This window comes from Pholcus phalangioides, unplaced genomic scaffold, assembly GCF_987345545.1.
Source record: "Pholcus phalangioides strain wild (caught in Gottingen) unplaced genomic scaffold, Ppha-v1.0 ptg000001l_1, whole genome shotgun sequence".
In the NCBI taxonomy this organism is placed as follows: Eukaryota; Metazoa; Arthropoda; class Arachnida; order Araneae; family Pholcidae; genus Pholcus; species Pholcus phalangioides.
In genome coordinates, this window is record NW_028301594.1 from 11486323 (window position 1) to 11506091 (window position 19769).

Below are 19769 nucleotides of genomic sequence, written 5' to 3' on the forward strand. Positions count from 1 at the left end.
ATAATTAAAATTCATCAGGCTTCTATGAAACAAGTTCATCCTGAACTTTTATAATATGACCAAACAGAAAATGGAAATTGACAAACCTCAACATGTATGGCATCTTAGCGACAATACAGAGACACAAATGACAGGAGGAACGACAAAGTAAATTGAGAGAACATATGGTAGAAGAAAATCCCAGTAATTTAAAAGACATTTATGTACAGTGTTTCATCTTACTCACATGATATAAGAAACGTTGTTGACATTGTTGCATAGCTTGAGCTTGATGAGATTGCCAGTGCTGGTAATTCCTAACACTTTCAGCTGTTGGTCTTTGCCAGGTGGTTGTCCTGGTATTGTGATCAACATAATATACTCTGCCTCTATTATCACGCCTCATCTCCCAACTATAAATATAGATATAGAATTTTTTTTAACCAACAAATGATTTTCAAAAATGAATTGGGGAAATTTAATATAGTTAAACCTCTTCTAGAAAAACTTGCATAATAGAAACTTTTGCTCAATATGAATCAGATATTTGTCTTGTTGAGTTATATAGTAAAATAACAGTAATACATATTCATTCAATATAAAAATTAAATAGTAAACTTCTAAGTAAAAATTGTACAATTGTACCTCAAATGAATGAAAAAACCAAGTTCTTTACATTAAAATTTTCCACAAGACATAAGTTTAGGGGAGTACAGGGTTTTTGACAATGTTCTATGACTTTGTAATAGATTTTTTCCTTCAGTGTTATTTTATCGAATTACGTTTGTTTCTTTTTTCACCACTGAAGTTGGTTTTTAGTGAAAATACTATCGATAAATTCAACATTAGTTATTGTGACCACTTCTTTTAGCAGTGGAAATAAACTATACTCCCAACTATGTATTCTAATATGGTAGCTAGGCAAGATGGATAACAAAAAAAAAAATCAGATAGGTTGGAGTTCTACAAACGCTCATTTCTTACCCCCCCCCCCCACCACCACCACCACCAACTAAAAAACACCCTTTTCACATATCACAATCCCACTCTTATTCATATTTTCTGACCTCTTAGTACAGGAAAGTACTTTATAAATGTTTGTTACATTTTAAAAATTTATTACATTGAACACTGAAAGACAAGACACCCTCACCCCACTTTAAATGTAAAGCAGATATCAAGGCGCTTCCAAAGGATGAGTGTGAATCCAGAAATTTTAAAACTTTATTACAAAAAAAGGATGTACGTGAATAAAAATATAATTCTTATTATAAGATAAATTTTATAATGTCTAACTTAACTGTACAAAACATAAAATTATGTACACTGTACAGTATGAAGACATACACTTTTGGAAATAAACAAAACATTAATGTGAAATGTAGGCTTAATTCTTACAAAAATTATTAACTTATTTTAATGTTCATTGATAAATGATTACACAAATGTGAAAAAGTAATATAATTCATTAATGAATTTTTATTTTCTTAACTAGGCTGGATAATCAAGAGTCTACTGTATACAGATCTTTTTTTGATCCTGCATATGCACCAGTAGATATGCCAACTTTTGGAATCCAGAAATCCGGAGATTCTCCTAAAGGGGGGGGGGGGGTAACCCCCTGGCACTCATAGACTCAATCAAAAAAAAAAAATTCGAAATTTTTTCCATGCAGAATAGAAAAATCACATCTACATATACTGTTCATAAAACATAAGTTTCCTTTCGTGGATGCTATCAGTGATTGATAATCTTGGGTATATGAACTCTTCAAAGCTTTATATAGCTTAAAGTTTTATATTTTCTTTCTGAAGACATATTTAATCGGATTATACAGGAACTTCGGCAATCAAGGTCATGCCCCTGATAAATGATTGCTGATCAACGCTACGTAAACAAAGTCACGTCTTTACCAGTTGCTTAAATGCAGTCACCAAGACTTTTTTTACGGCTGCTCGATGGGAATGACCACGGCTGTCCTCTATGGGTGTTTTCCCTAACGATGGCGGCAGTCATTGACGTCACAACTACATGAAAGCTCACGTAAAATCTAATTTTCTGCAAAAATCTGAAGAAATTTTAACAAATCTGGAAAGCGGGAGGAAGGATGAAAAATTCGGAGTTCTCCTGCCTAAATCCGGAGAGTTGGCAGGTCTGTACCAGTCAATTAGTTCTTACATGAATTAAAAAGTCCCCCCCCCCCCACGTTTTTAGAGTTATATGAATTGCATAATACATATTAATTTTATAACAATGAAAAAAAAAAATTTCAATTATATTTTTTCATTTTATGATGAGAGCATTTATTAACTTGAAAACAGCTTAACATTTATACACTATGAGCATAATTTTGCTACATACTCTGTTTTGAGCTTTTTTGTAATGAAAAATCTCCATATTCTTGGTAAACACAAAATACGTTTATGCTCCTTTGCCTTTGTCTCAACAGATTTCATTGTAGAATAAATTTTTCATATTTTCACAATAACAACAAGTTATCTTACCCAGGTGGTAATGGTTGTGGCCTCTCCCAAGTTGTACTTCTTGTATTATGATCAACATAATATTTCCTTCCATACTGGTCATAACGTACTTCCCACCTAGAAATTGATTTTTTTTTTTTTTTACACAATTCAGTAATTTATCAAATTAAAACTTTGCAAAATTGAATAATAAATTAAAATAAATTCAACCCTCATTTATACAGTCGAACCCTGTTCTAATGCCACCATCTGTACCAAAGAATTTTGGCACTATAATGAGATTGGTGTTAATTGAATGTAATACATAAGCACTTACTTAAGAAATTATTTTAATTCTGATAAATTTAGCGATGTATTTTATAAGTACACAAACAAAATAAACAAAGGGAAATAATGGTAGTCCGCATTGGTTTGATAACCACAAACTTCCTTTTTTCCAAATATTGAAACAACAACTCCTTTCGAGATGATTTGAAAGAAGCAAATCCAGGGAGACGATAGCACTCAAAATTTAATGACTAGTGAGTAAAAACGTGCACTGTTGGAAAACTTTTCGTAGCAACCTTGAACAACCTGGGATGGGGGTGCAGTAATGCTCATTGTAAATTTTCCCGTTATCAATAAATGTGCTTCGTTGATTATGTTTGTTGTTATGATCCCTACAAGTGTTCAGGTATTCAATGTGCTGTCTAAGACTAAGACTTCCTGACCACACTATTCTTTATTTCATTTTTGTGCTCTATTGTTATGCTGACCGATAATAACAGTGGAATGAAAAAGGATAAATTCCTCAACTCCTTTCGGGGGGGGGGGGGGGGAGAAGAAAAATGATGGAAGAAGAAATTTTCTTGGATAATCACACATTGACTTTGTATACATCCAAACAACACTTGGCATTATAACAAGTTGGCGCTAAAAGAGGTTTTTATATTATAATCCCTATATCCGAAAATTTGTGGTACTAAGCGGCGTTGGTGCTGCAATGGGGGGGGGGGGTATTATAATGGGGGTTCGACTGTGTATATATGTGCTACAATAAATGTAATAAATCTGTTATATTATGTATAATATGTAACCAAATTTATAACACATTTACTCTGTAACATATTTATAGATACATCTCTTTTCCCTTTTCATTTGCATAAAAAACACTTATGAGAAAAGATAGAAGATTCTGATGGTTTTTACAAATGCTATTGGCAGGATTGTTAATTCCAATTACTGATGCTGATGAATTTTTTTCAGCAAGTCAGTCTAAAATAACATGTTTGAAAGGACAATTTTTCACTGATGCTGTGTGTGTGTGTGTATATATATATATATATATATATATAAGTGTGTAATAATACAGGGAAACATAACTCTTCTTTCCCTCTTGTGTGGGAACACACACTCTCTTGCTCTTTCTTCCCCCCCCCCCCCCAAAACCTATCTCTCTCTTTGTCTAATCAAAGACCAACAAAACTTGTTCATATCTACCCCCTCACCACTACTACCTGTTGTTCCCACTCTCCCGAGACACACTTTGTCATGATGCCACTGATGAGAAGCATATAGGAGAATTTCTCCATATACAATGACACGTATCAATATATTTTAACTTAATCAAATCTTATAAAAATAAATCCTTAATCTTACCGGTCATCAATAGTTGTAGTCCTACATATATTCTACTAATATTTACTACCTAAGTGTACATGCTGGAATGTGTTGTCTGAGCATATGTGCAGCCCCTAACACATTTGTGTCGTTAGAGTCTTGATTGCTTCATGTTATTGCACTTAAGTGAGGGTGCAATGCACCCAGGTGGCAGGTTGTAAGGGGCAGCAGCACAGACTTTAGTTAAGACCCCAAAATTTAACACAGTAAAAATTCACATGACATCACGCTTTTGAGTCATACCTCGACAATGGAAACATTGAGAAAATAGACAGAGCCTCTGACTGTAATACCATAAACAAAAATGCAAGCTATTTGAGCGGCTTGAGACAAGATCTGTACTTGTGCAGTACTTATTTTTTGGGCCTCTTGCTTATTGCCTTCCCCCCCCCCTCATAGCCCTTACATCCTGCATCAGGGCCCCTAAGCTGGAATCTTTCATGGGGCCCAAGCCAGGTTTTCAATGGGGTGCCTTCTACAGTTAATTTAGAGTGAAAAAAAGAAGAATTATAAGGATTTAGTCCTGGGCCCAAGCTGGAGCCCTGTCAGCCCTACCCTTGGGAGTCATACCCTTCCCTCACAATTTATCCAAACAATTCCTAACAAAAAAATTTATTTCGCCCTTTTATCTCAGATTTTGCACCCCTCCAGAGCCAACAGAAAACATTTTCTTCAATTATTTTTCGGCCAATGGAACTTTCCTTTTACCCATTCATCTTAGATTTAGCACCCCTCTTGAATGGCGCCGGTCAGCTGCAATGGGTTGCATGGCCACGTGCCGTCCCTGTACTATATAACAAGGGGTAAGTGCGCATTTTGGTTCCCTCACAAGGGCCTGGGACCATTCTCATAATTTTTTTTGGCTTTTTCACACTATAAATTAACTATAGAAGAGCTCGTGAAAAGTCAGGAAGTTGGATTGGGGGGGGGGGGGGGGGAAGCAAAAGATCCCAGCCTAAGGGCCCTGCTCTAGGATGGGGGGGGGGGGGCATCATGCTCTCACCTAGAATTTGTTTCACAATAGTCAAATGAAAGCAAAAGAAAAATTTGGCTTCACACTTGTCCGGTCCCTGGAGTACCAGAAACCACTTTGAAAAAAAATTCTTAATAAAAACAAAAAAAAATTGCTTCAAAAGCAAGGCATATGTCACACACATTTGGCACGGTAAACAATGATGTGAGTTTTCTTCTGAAAGGAAATCAGGTTTATCTCGAGGTCCCCTTCACTGAAGCCTTGTCAGCCTCCTGCCAGGGTCACCATTAGAGGTGGCAGGTAACCTTGAGCCTCCCCTGATATATTCTACTGGCATAGTATGAAATTCAAAATTCTAAAGAATACCTGATGGTTTGTTTTTAAGCAAAATATGAAATGTGAGCAATTGCGATTAGACCACACGCATATGATTATATAAAACACATAATATAAAATTTGCCCAAAAATTATGTTTACATAATAGATTATTTGTCATATATCAATTATATGACTATAAAATGTTAGAAAACAGTACCCACTTCACCTGAACTTTATAGAATGTGTCTGGTTTTATATTTTGCTGGTAACATCAATCCAAGTCTGAGCAACTGCCCCCCAGACAACAAATTTGAGGGACAGCAAATTTTAGGGAAGAACAAAAATACTGTTGTAAAATTATTGAATTTTGCAGTGGGAGTTGGAAAATCATGAGATAAAAAGCTTACAGTTTGCTAGATTAAACTAAAACTTTGACTCAGCATGTGAACTTTTAAAGAATAATTTATGGTTATGTGAAAAAGACCACTTTCACAAGGATTTACAATATAGCTAAAGCAGCAGATGAGTGATTTTGTCAACTTAATGGTCTGATCAATCTGGTATTTTAAGGAGTTCTAGATCAGGCTATGCTGGTAAACTCTGCATTGCTTGTATCATTGCATTAATGTGGAATGCACCTTATAAGATAAACATGTCTTTTTAGCTATGAGGGAAGGGGGTAGTGACATGCCCTATTTATAAACATCTAAGAATAATGAGAATTTTTTTTAAATGTCACTCTTTCCAGTCTCTATTTTATGTATAATTCTTTTAAAAAAGGGAAAAGAAAACACACTTTTTTGAGAACCTCCATTGTCGTTTTAGCAAATGTGAATTGTTCACAAACAACTTGCTATATCTAAACAAATAATATTTTTTTGTATCTTTAATGTTAGCTCTTTGACAAAATCACTTGCAAATTATTCATAATAATGGTTATAAGTCATAAGTTATATCTGGTTATAAGCCATACTCATACTCATTATGACAGACTTTTGCTGTAATTAATTGCAGCAGTCACAGGCACGTTTTACTTTAACACCATTTTAAATTACCCTGTATAAGAATATAATTTATAGACAAATTACCCTGGTGGTAAGGCCTCTTCCTCTGTGCTCGGAGCAGAGTTCCTGTGATTTGCCGGCCTTTGTGGTGGCAGAGCTGGTTGTGGTGTGGCTGCTGCTGTTGGGTGACTAGTGGCATTGGGAACCGTAGATGCTGGAGCACCATTCATATTCTGTGTGCTTTGAGATGTAGGAGGTTTTGGAACCGTGATACCATTGTTAACAACCACACCAAATAGTGAAGCAGAAGATGAGGATGCTGGTTGCTGCTGATTTGATTCAGATGTTGCTGGAACAACAGAGGCTGTTGAATAATTGGAATTTTATACAGATGAGAACCAGAATATATATATTATAATGAATATAACCAGAATATATTACACATTATTTTATATGTTTTTCAAGCCACACACATCCAAAGAGAAAGAACATGAACATGGGGTATATATATATATGTTAATATCAATAAATGTGGGGGGTACACAGAAGTTAAAGAGTGGAAATGAAAAGTAAGCTTATGTGTCTTGCATCAAAATGCAAAATGACTGTATTATATAATGCTTAGTCGCTTTCAATGATAGTCAGTGGACTAAAGCAAAAGAATTGCAAAAGAAAAATAATGCTTTCATTACTTTATTAGCAATAGTAAAAGAAAAAAAAAGACATTTCACTAGTTTGCTTAACTCTATATAAAAAAAATTTATCCTAATTATTGGTTTTGTTCAAAGTATTTAGCAGTTATCATAGAAACCTTTAAAGACTTACCTCCTGAGGGTGATGTGACCGTAGAGTCATTTACAATAGCTGGCAAAGACTGGTGTCGATTGTCTGAATGCAATCGTCGCCCACCAGTGTTAGGGGATAGTCCATTCACTGCAGGACCATTTGAGGCAGGTGAAGCTGGGCTATGGTTCCCAGAGCGCCTTGTCCTTACTCGTACTCCTCCACTTATGGAATTGTTTGAGAATGTAGAAGGAGTTGAAGAAGTAGAGACTGGCGTTGGCTCTTCGGAAGAAGTCGTTAAATGCCTCTGAGCCCTGCTACTGCTAGCTCTAATGCTAGCGTTGGAATGGGTACTGCTACCACTGGTTTCTATATGGTTAGCTAAAATATACAACATGCAAAAAATTAAAAGGATATTGAGTCTCTTGAAACATAATTGTTCAGAATAATGAAATGACAATGAAAATCTGTTGAAAAATATATATATCACAAAAATTTCGTAAGAATTAAAAAAATAGATATATGCAAAATAAAAATGCCTATGCTTAACATCAATCAAATGAAAGTTTTTGTCATCTTCATTCTATGGACATAAAAGGGTGGATGTGGATCGAATGAAAATGAAACAGGGGCCACTAAATGAAATGACATAGTTTATTTCAGAAGTAATCTCCAAATTTGTAAAGCACTTGTCTTAGTGTTTCACAAAGTGGTGATTACCCTGCTTATAGAAGTCCTTTGGCTGAGATCGGAACCAGTTTTGAACATGGTCCATGACTTTGTTGTCTGAGTATAAATGAAGATCAGTGTTCACCAATACGCATCTAGATGCGTGATTTCAGCATCGAAAAATTCAATTTTACTCCTCCAAATTTTGTTAAGGAGTGAAAATACTGTGAAACCATCAAATTTTAGGTAATTTTTTTAAATAAGAGTTATTTCTGTTTTTCATTTAAAAATACCCCCTCTTTTTACAAAACTTTCCCTTAAAATTTTGGAGAGGAGCAAAACTACTCTTCAAAATAATTATTTTGGATAATAATGACGGGGACCCTTCAATGCCTTTTTTTAGTGAACCAAATGTAAGTCACACCATGCCTCTCCTCGAGTCCTCTCAAAGCTGGGGGAAATTCCAATACATTTAAAAAGGTAATTTTTTTTGCTCTTTTTAAAAATATTTTTCTTAAATATAATTCTTAAACCACACTAAAATTTTATTACTATTTATAATATTTATATTACCTTCAGTGCTAGAGTTTTCACCATGATTTCTTGCATGAAATCTGGATAAATCCACATGCATACCATCTAAGACCACTACAAGATGGCTGAGTAGTCTGTATGATTTATTGCCATAACCCAACTCAACTGGGTACGGTAGTTTTTCCACTAAGAAAAATATATTTTAGAAAATATGACACACTGTACAATATACACATAAAAAAATCATCTGCAGATTATAAATTTAAAAAATATATGAATATCTTAAAGCAAACTATAGACAGCTGTGTATTATTTTCAGCTTCCCCCCTAGAGGTTGGAATAAATTTGATCTACAAAAAAATTTATGTGGCTTACAGGTTGAGCAGAAGAACCAACATTTGTTAGAAAAAAATGTGATCAAAATCATTTTTTATTTAAAAAAAAACAAATTCGGCTGTGCAGATTATAGGATAACCTGTTTTTCTCAAAGTAGAGAAATTTTTCATATGCAGATTATAGAGAGAAAATTATGTCAATTTTCAGAAAAAATTCATGCATAATATAGCACAATTAACTTTATAATATAAATTAAGAGAATTTTTTTATAGAAGAAAATTGATATTAGCTCTCAGAGCTGGGACTAAGAAAAAAGTCAGTGTTCTAGAAGATTCTTCTCTCTCTTCACTCCTTCAACTAAGAATAATATCTCTGCTTACACTATCAAAGTTGCATGATTTCAGAATAGCATGATTTTATGATGCATCAATTTGGCTAAGGTTCTTCTCATTTGGCTACAAATTTCCCATCTGATTAGCCAAATTGCTACAATTGATAAAAAGTCAGGGGGAACACTGGTTATGGCCATCTTTTTCTCAGCCACCTCGTTGGGCATTTTGCCTGTTGTGATGTTGTATTTGTAACTACATATGATATTGAATAAACATTCACCATATGTATGAATTCTTTGCTATGATTTAGAAATGGAATCTTCAGGCTTGTATGGTATCTGTCATTTTTGCACAGAAAATCACACAATTTTATAGCCAAAGTCTAATTTTATTGTCATTCTTGAAAAAAAAAATTGATATGATGCTCTTCAGTGACAATGCACCGGGTCTTCAACTCTGAACTAATTTCGGTAAAAGTAGCTTTCATGCCACCAAACACTAGCAGCTCTTTTCTTTTGATGGGCCAAGGTATTATCAGAACATTCAACACAACTAACACGACTTTCATTTTCATAGATTTCAGGGATTACATCCTTTTCACCATAATGGATTGCAGTCACAAATCAAGTTTAATTTTATGAGGCTATACAATGATGTATGAAACTATAGAACAGTACCATAGTAGTACAGGCATAATAAAAAGGGAAAAAAAAACAGTATTTCCCCTAAATTTTGATCACGATCGACTGATATTTATGTGTATGTGAAATTGTACCCTGACGCTGTTGTCATTGGTCTCACTTATCACATAACTTCGAGGTATTATTGTATTTTTCATACAAAGAAGTATATATTTACACATGCAGGGTAATTTCATAATTTCCTCTAGTCACAAATTCCTGGTGAACTGCATTGATCTTAAGGCACGCTTCCAATTAGAAAAAAATATTCAAATAATATGTAGCACTCAGATACATGATTCATGTTGCAAGGGGTTGTATCGTTATTAAAATATAAAAATTAACTTTTTATACAGACACCCTGTCCTTGAAAACCCACTTAGAAAGTTGTTGCCCTGTCTCTCCTGAGGCCATGTTTCTAACTGCAATATTAGCATTTAAAAATTGGAGAAAAGTTGGGAAAAAACAGTACAAATGGACAATGCTTATCTTCCTTGTTTCTACTGTTCTTTCCCAACTTTACTCTGATTTTGAATTCAGATATCTCAGAGAATATTGCACTTAGAAATGTGGAAGCTTTTTGTGGGCTTCAGGAGAAACTTTCTGATTGGGTTTTTGAGGAAGGTGTGAATATGAAATATTAATTTCTTTATTTTAACAACTAAATAACCCTTGCAACATTAATCTCATATTTGAGTTCTACACGTTGTACGGATACTTTTTCTAATTGAAAGTATGACTATAAGATCAATGGTTTGCGAGTAAAATTTGGCAAGGGATATTATGGAATCACACTGTATAATCTGCAGATCATAGGCAGGAAATTATAACTGCTAACTCTGCATATTTAATATGTGTTTGACAAATGTGTTTGAGTATTAAATATTGTTAAATACATTTAATTTTAGATTTTGTAATAAGATTCTTGAAACAAAAACCAATAACACCTCTAAATAAAAAGTGATTGATATAACATAGTAAAAACAAAGGTTCTACTAGTTTATGCCAGGGCTGGAAAACCCATGGAAAAAATTGTCCTTTGACAAGTTCCTGTGAAGTGGCAAAAATTTATACAAATGCACAAGAAATAGTTTGAAATAAAAATATCAATAAAACAATGATTCAATTTCATGAAATTTATAGCTTTTAAAGTTAAACTGCACATCACTTACATTTTCCATCATGTTTTACAAGTGCAGAATACAGATCAATGATCCCTTCACCAAGTAGGCTGTCCTTAATGAGAGAGTTGTGATTAAAAACCTTGAAGTGGAGCTTTGAGTATGGTGTAACAAGACTGAAACCAAGTAATCAATGATTAATAACTATAAATTGCAGTTCACTTTGAAAAAAAAATTAACTATCATATTATATATGGATCACAATGATTTTGTTCTTACATAGGAAATTGTTCATCCCACTTAGGATTGTAAGTGTTCTTGTTATATTCAGTTTTAACTGGTACACCACCATCAACAATAAGCTCAACATATGGGCTGGGTTTGAAAATGCTCGTTGAGTATAACTTTGCTGAAACAACTGAAAAAAAAGAAAAGAAACAGTTTCACATATCTTTGTAAATATTGATTACTATATTTCTGAGTCAAACATACATGTGAAAAAAGTTATTACTCCTGAGCGTAATCTGGTGAATTTAGGAAAAATATTTTATTCTCACATTAATCAGAAATAGCACAGGGTGTCCGGATAAAGTATCCCTAATTTGAAACAAAGATTAAAAATCAGTAATGTCACATATGGTGACGATATCAGAAAAATTTGGATGCCCAACTCTCCTAGTATAATGACAAATTTTCTGAAGGCACATACGCTGCCATTATTATGAGAGAAGAAAGATGTCACCAATAAAAAAAAGGTGCGAATGGTTTAGTGAATATGTTAGCTCTCATCGCCGGCGAACCTGATTTACACTCCAGGATCATTTTTTTCTGATGAGGTAACATTCTGTGTGTGTTTTCAACAGTGTAAATAAGCATCATCAACAATAAGTAATTTTGGGGCATAGAAAATAAATGTGTGGTGCACACTTTTACGTGATATGGTCACTGGCCCATTTTTTACCCAGACAACAAAGGGAGCATATGTGGAAGTGAGGCTGGTCAGAAATTTCTTTCGAAGTGGGACAAAGTGAAAAAAAAAACAACAACTTCAATTGCAAACAATATATTCTCAAACTTACTTGTAACATTGAGCTCAAATAAAGAGCTACTTGGTGATGGCGCCTCCCCCATGGCTTTAGGCTGGAAATTGAATAATAAGTTATTTTTATGGGAAAAATTATTATGTTTATGCTCAATGTTTGGTAATTTATATAACTTAAAAAAAATTCAACAAAGGTATGAACTATAACGTCAATAAAATAGTAAAATATCACAAGAAACGAATTGCACAATTGATTTGGAAGAACATACTATTTATTGTTATAATAACAAATTCATGGTTCCCAGCAAAATCTGTTTATGTCCCTGACCAAAACTCCAGAAGAAATATAGCAGAACCTTGATAACTCAGCACCTCCCCCCCCCCCCCCCTGAAGGGGATTGAAAAACATGTCGACTTGAGCAGATGCCAAGTTAGTGAGGTTTTATTCCATTCCACCTTGAAATTTGTTTTTTCGTAAATCGTTTATGTATGCATATGGGCCTGTATATCGTTGAACAATTCTACATATGTGTCGTATAGTCTATCATCTACAAATTTATAAACTGTTGTGTGATCTTCAATTTTGTATAAGAAGTTTTCATATTGAGAGAGAGAAAGAGAGAGAAAAAAAATACAGTAGACTCACTAATCCAGCACATGTGAAACCAGGGTGTGCCGGATTATCGAAATCGACAGATTACTAGAAGGCAATTGAAAAAAAAAGTCCATTTAAATAATATAAACTTCAGCGAACAGACATACAGTGACATGTTTTCCTCTCCTATGCTCAAGAAAAAACACCAGATAACCAGCACAGCTGGATTATCGAGAGTCTACTGTAATCCCAAATTACTTGGAAAAAGCATTTTGATTGCTGGAAGAACTGTTATTTGTGAATCAGTGCAATTCTTCAAACTAACTTCTCTCCTCTCACATAAAAGCATTTCAATCCAGCTTTCTTGACCTTCTCTTGCTTAAAAATTTCAGAAATCATTCAAATCTTTGTGCTTTTCGTAGTCTACAGCAGGCATCTCCAACCTGTTGCTCGAGAGCACCACAGTGCTTCCAGAAGTACCACTGCTCGATACGTGTGTCCTACATCATGCTCACGAGAACTGATCAGCATTCTAATTGAACTCCTTATACAAATTGAATTCAAGGAGTGAAATGAAATTATCCTGATTTCATGCATTCGTATGACAAACTTGCTGTAAGAGTGTTATTTTTTTTTAAGATGGGCAAAGGCAGTGCTTGCGACTAGAAAAAGGTTGAAGATCTCTGGTCTACAGGTAGAGTTTTTAACTTCCAAACAGAGAAATAAGGGAAGTAAAGTATGGGAGAGAATCTTCGACACATGTCAATAAACAAACAAATGGTAGAAACATAAATTTTGAAACACAAAAGAGTAATGACATAAAATTTTTCAAATCAATCAATGTGTGAATGATTTCTGAAAATGAGCTGTGATCACACAGTATATAAATCATAGTAGACTCAAGTGGGATTCAATCATCAAGTGTCAAGCTAGAGGTTAGAGAGGTTTTGCCCAATTGATTCACTATTGTGCCAATCATGGGAATAAATACTAATAGATGCCGAGTTATCAGGATAGTCGAATCATCGAGGCTGAATAGTTATAATTCAAAATCGTAACCTTCTAAATTTTTATTACTTTTTTTTTAATTTTTTCTCCCTTCTCAGAACTTTTTCCTTACTTTTACCACATATTTTACATTTTCCCCAACCATTTTCTATTTTTTTTACTTTCCAGGTCGCTGTGAATCTTGAAATATGAAGATTGGTTTTAACATATATTCCTTACAACTAGAACTCTAGGATTCAGAACACAGCTCTGAAACACATTTTCTCAAACCTGATTACCAGCTCTTGATAAATTAGGGGGAAGAAGAAAATTGTGGGTGCCAGCTGAATTTCATAGCAGTCAAAAAAAAAAAAAAAATTGAGAGATGGAAATGGTCCAAAATATTATTTTTTCCCTCGAACTTTTAGGGGACTCGCTTTCTCAACATGAATTCCAAAAATTTTGTAAGGTATTGACTCAAATTTAGTAACCAAACATTGGTGTCAATACCAATTTTTGTAGTTGCAAATTTACTTGATTCTGTGGTATTCTCTCGCTCACTCTTATTATTTCTCATTATTTTGTTCAGCGCCATTAATTGATTAGATCTTTACCGATGTTGAAAAAATCTCAAATGAAGATAAATTCAATACAAGTAAATTTTCAGATATGAGAAGCCACAAATAACATAAATTAGTCACTTAAAAATCTTGTAGTGCTCTAAAGAACAATAAAATTTTGCACTCGATGTTAGCAAAGATGACTTGTTTGAAGAGCAGTACAACTCAACATTTATGAATATCAAGCATGGCAGGTGCTAAGTAGCATTAACGATATGGCTGACAGCCAGAACCGATTAGACAGCTGCATAAACAGTGAGCATCACGTCTTATTAATAATACTTGACTAACAAAGTGATGTCTATGCATTTTTATGTACATAAAGATCATGGTACTTCAGTTTCTTCATTTGTAGAAAGTCTATTCTGCGGAATGTTTTAAAAATCTGATTAATGCAAATGATGTTAATATTAGCATTACAAAAGAAATTGAATTATGCAGGGCTTGACAAATCCCAAGCAACCAAGAAATTAGTGTGTATCAGCACCTATAAAACTTCCCATGCATAAATGCAAAATTGGAATTTGAGGACAAAGAAATTTTTGAATTTTATTATCACAGCAGGGCTGGACAAATCCCAGACGAAATGTCAACTGAAAAATTGGTATTGGCACCTAAAATTTTCTTTGTGTAGTTACTAAATTGCAGGCTGAGAGCAGCACAAAACGTTTGGAATTTATAGCAGTATATCTGCTAACATGAAAGAAGCTAACTATGCTCTGAAAAAGTCAAAAGAAGCATTATTTTGGACATTTTTCTTTGAGTAAAAATTTTTTTGGCACCTAAAAATTGTTGACTATTTTTTTTTTACCTAGATTTTTTTGTGATTTGTCCAGCCCTGTATTAGAGTGTCTATAAATACTGAAGATAGTCACAGTGTCCTGGAAAAGTCGAAAGAAATATTATTTTTGTCTTGTTTTTCACAGAAAAAAATGGTTGACACCTAAAAAATTATTCTTCCACCTAGGTATTTTTGCGATTTTATAATCCCTGGAATTATATATGATTCCTAACTAACAGCACCTGAAAAATATACAGTAAAACTTTGGATTACAAGTGAGCAAAATTTTTCAACAAATTTTGACTCTATAAATGTTTTGTATTTTGACTAGCAATGTCATGCGATACGGGAAAAAAGTTTAAAATTTTTTCTTGGATTTTGATTTGAACAAACTTCTCAGATAAGGAATAGTCCGTGAGAGGCTTTGTATATTAGCGTCTTTTATTCGGTATCATGTGATCACAACTGTCTTAATAAGTTACTTGATTAATTAATGAAAACCTTCAATAGGTTATGGGCTGTAGTTTGACTTGAGTGGGGGGAGCCTTGTCTTCGCGCTATGTGCCCCTTTGTTAAGACAAAAGGTTGACAAATCCTAGGCGCTAGGTCACCATGGCGACTATAAAATCATTATTGGTACCTAAAACATCCTGCATGTGATTGTTAAATTACAGTCTTATGAAGTGCAAAAAAAAATTCTGATTTCGTGACAGTGTCTTTTAATGTAGGTAAAGGACAAAGCACTGAAAAGGAAAAAAATTAGGAATTTTTCTTCGGATTAGAATCATTCTTGGCTCCTATGTAATTTTGCTGGCATCAAAACTGTTTCTGATCTGTCAAGCCCTGGTTAAAGCACCACTGACTGAGGGAATGACATTCTTAGCACAAGCCTATTGAAGACTTTTTCACCCTTTTGTTGTGTGTCAATGGAAGCAGGGATTTCAGTCTTTTTTTTTTTATCATTCCAAAAATACTCAAGCTTTTAATACAAAATAAGCAAAAACATAATAATGCACTCAACATTATTGTGTAATCAACATATACTTTAACTTTAATAATAAACTGTGGCTGGTGTGAGGGGAAAAGGTTGCGAAAAGAACCATTTTACCATTATTTCTCATGGGGAGGGGAAGTTTGATTTGATATACAGTGAGTGATACCTTGGATAATCAATGCCTCGACTTACAAATTTTTAGGCGAACATTTTCATTGATATGAATGCACATGCTAACATAAAAAAATCTGCCTTTGTAGTCGAATTTTCATGCTAATCACTAGGACTTGGATTTCGATGTCTTTGCATTTTTTTTTTTGCATATTTCGCCATTTTTTCGTGATAGAGCATATTTTCAAAATTTTTAGTCATATTTCACATATTTCATAATTTTCGATAAAAAGTAAATTTTTTCCTTGGTATTCCGATCCCGATTCAGACTGGTTTTTTTTTCGGTTCTCGCCTCTGACGAGAGCTCTTAGGGCTACAATTTCTATGCACTAAAAATAAAAAAACATTTCTGATTGTAAAGAATCCTGCAATCCATGTTTTCAACCAATCAGCAATGACAGTGAAATTGTTAGAGCATAAAATACTAGCCCTTCAATGACTCTGGTGTGTGGCTGTAAATAGATTATCATCTGAATCGGTGATGGTAACACCTGGGAAAAATTGGCTAAAAGTGGTAACTGGGGAGAATTTTTTAGCATTTGTGAGAAATTTTCAGTTTTTATCAAATAAAAATAATTATTTTTTTTATTTTGTGCGAAGCTTTTCAAAAGTTAAATACAGTTCTTGGCTAGCTATTTTTATCTATAGATGGCAGCACATTAATTCTGAATTTGTGGGGATAAATGTACTCAAAAGGAAAATTTTGGCTCGATGAGATTAGTTAGCAAAACGAAGAATTTTTGTTCATAAAAATAAAGTAATGGTTCAAAACATTGTAGACTACACCAACACTTCTCATTATCATACTATTTTGCCAAAACTAATGCTATTTGAGATAAGAATGAAAAAAGTTTTAGGACATATTTATTTTAGAGCATAAGTAAATTTTTTGTCGTTAGTACCTCATCTTTGTGTAAACTCTCATTTAACCAATTATGAAGCTATTCATTTCAGCTTTAGGTTAGTTAGTTTTTTTTTTGTAGTGCTCCTTGGTGTTTAAAAAGAAACTTATCCCCAAATTTTTGATAATAAATAGGGCAAATTAAACAAATTTCCAGGGAAACAAATGAGAAATCATGTTTGCTAATTGAGCATGATTTCGGAAAGAATTACCTTCGTTAGCCAAGGTAGCCTATCACTGTACAAGTGTTTCAAATAACTGACACGTTGGATTACCTGTTTACGAAACAAGTTACATTCAAACACCATAGCTCCACCATATTCGTGTTTGGTTAGAACATGATAACTCCAAAATCACATTTCTGAGATAAAAGCATTTTGATTGTCATTTAAAAATCAGAAATAAGGCATACACACAAATGCAAATATCATACGTCAGCATGTTTAGCCGTACTCACGTATTTGTTCATTTATCTCACTTCTAATTAGTTGTAATTAGAAAGACTTCTTACTACTAGATCAACAAGCTCTTTATTGGAGATATGTTCTGACCAAACACCACAGAATTTTCATCAATAGCCAATATTGAGGAGTTAATAGGTAAATATAGTTCAAAAAACAGTCATGAAAAACACTGAAAGCAGGAAAATGTTTTAAAAAGAAATCTCTATGAGTATTAGTTTGGAAAATATGTCTTACCAAGTGGGAAAAAGTTATAAACGGGAACGTTATAAGCCGGATCTACTGTAATTAGAAATTCCTTCTCATAAGTGGTATAAGTATCATGAAGTAACCATAATGATTTTTTATCACTTTTGTCTCACCACTGCCATTTTCTGCACACGAGGGCTAATTAGAAAGGGACCTACAATATTTGTTCCAGATTCCAAACAGCAATTTTCAACATCTTTGCCAATTTCACACTCACCAAGAGGTTGGTGCACTAACCTCTCGTACGAGACTCCCTATGGTAGCGATCTTTTCCTGTGGTCATGTTGTTGCCTTTTCTGTTGTACCTCAGCATCAGGAAAATCTTTGATAAGGGTGAATCGGGCATCAAACTCACGATACCTCTAAAAATTCTTTGGTACTTTATGCGAGTATCTCATCGACCTGGGCTAACGCACCCAATGATTTTCAACACATGTTAATATTGCTCACCTCAGTCTTATACATGTATTAATTTGTGTATTATGTATTCGTATTTGTTTATCATACATTTGTATTGTCTATGTCACGTATATATATGTATGTGTATTTTGTGATTTGTTTAAATTTAAAAATAAAACACTTTTCCAATGTATCCTAACTCATGCAAAGGAAATCTACACAGACTAAACAATAAAATTACAACATCTAAGCACAATATGGTTCCATGTCTCAATACAAATATATGAGACAGGTACATTTTCAATCATAAAAGACAATGTAACACAGTACTGTTTATGATTGTGAAACCATTAAATAAACAATAGCAAATTTTATGATTGAGGCCATAACAATCGTCATATCTGTTGATCTAATGAAATAAAAAATGTAGTTGTAGAAAGCTTGTGTGTAGGTCACTTGAATCACTGTATTGCATAACATTTTAAAAAAAACACAATTTATATACATATGTTTAGTTTCAATATTTAAAACACGGTTGTTTAAAATAATAAATAGTAGCACGTATGGAGACACACCCGTTGATAGCAATGCAGTTAGAATTGCAATGGTTTTTGTTGATTTTCTTTTTTAAAAATAAATAATTTATTTGATTGCCTATAAGGATGAAACTAACCTATGGTTATGCTTCAGCTGTTTACAAACAAAATCGAGCAGCCCTTATAATAATAGCTCCTGAGTATTACGAGTGAGGAAATCAATGAATTGTTCCGATACATATTCGGAATAGTTTCAAATTCATTTAGTACTTCAAACTGCTCCTAATCATGGGATTTGATGACTCGTAATAAACCAACTAAGCCTACATATAAGATTCGCTGATAAATAAGTGAGAATAACAACTCAAACAATCACAAAAGCTTTACTTCCGCTTATCCTCTGAGCTACGTTCATACTTATCGCGCGGCAGTGAAAGCTCTCGCGCGGTGTCCAATCAAAAAATATTTCTGATCGGGATTGCGCAAAATCTTTTACAATAAGAAAGTTTTGATTCGATAATATGCTCCGACATGCCGCTACTCCGAGTCAGTGCGAATTAGACCGGAATAGTGATTATTAACGTAAAAGTTCCGATTATTATCGTAAAAGCTATTGCGATTCAACAGATTTTACGATTGTCTTCACAGATCTACGTTATTTACGCGTAATCACGTGAACTAACAATCTGTATAGGTTCCCGAATTTTCCGGTATATTTTCGTATATTTCGCCGCAGTTTCCCGCCTGGCAGTCGAGTGGTTAGCGTACTAGCTTTTGACTATGCAAGTATGCGTCGAATCCCGGTTCTGTAACAAATTTCCTAGACAAAGAATAAAATCTCTCGGGAATGCATGAGAATCACGTCATTAAGAAAAAAAAATTGGGGCTCTCTATTCCCCACCCCCAATTTGATTACTATTTTTTTTAAAGAAAATGTGCAGTTTTTCACCTTATGTTTTCAACGAAGCTATTTTGAGAAATATGTCCTCTCCACTTGTTAACGTGAGATACAGCCAATTTACGAACTTAATTCGCCCCTGAAATCCATTTGTAAGCCGAAACAATTTTTCCCGTTAAAAAGAATCCATGTAAAATTAAATAATCCGTTCCTGGCACACCCCCGAAGTTTTCTAGTGTAAATTTTTGCAGCATCTCTTGTGCA

At 33.9% G+C, this 19769-nt stretch overlaps 1 protein-coding gene across 2 annotated transcripts in view; it reads right to left on the reverse strand.

Annotated features, from left to right (window-relative positions):
- The window catches only part of Su(dx) (WW domain containing E3 ubiquitin protein ligase suppressor of deltex), a 42203-nt gene extending 23227 nt beyond the window's left edge, over nt 1-18976 (reverse strand). Inside the window, exons 1-9 of one of the 2 annotated variants that reach the window (XM_089254140.1) lie at nt 18745-18976; nt 11951-12011; nt 11151-11289; nt 10923-11047; nt 8442-8588; nt 7242-7580; nt 6501-6780; nt 2484-2579; nt 227-392 (exon numbers count right to left, since the gene is read on the reverse strand). In XM_089254140.1, the coding sequence (XP_089110266.1) occupies nt 227-392; nt 2484-2579; nt 6501-6780; nt 7242-7580; nt 8442-8588; nt 10923-11047; nt 11151-11289; nt 11951-12002 (1344 nt within the window). In that variant the 5' untranslated portion in view covers nt 12003-12011; nt 18745-18976. The remainder of the gene's footprint in view (nt 1-226; nt 393-2483; nt 2580-6500; nt 6781-7241; nt 7581-8441; nt 8589-10922; nt 11048-11150; nt 11290-11950; nt 12012-18744) is intronic. The other variant, XM_089254207.1, reaches the window with a different exon arrangement.
- Between the last annotated feature and the right edge of the window lie 793 nt (nt 18977-19769).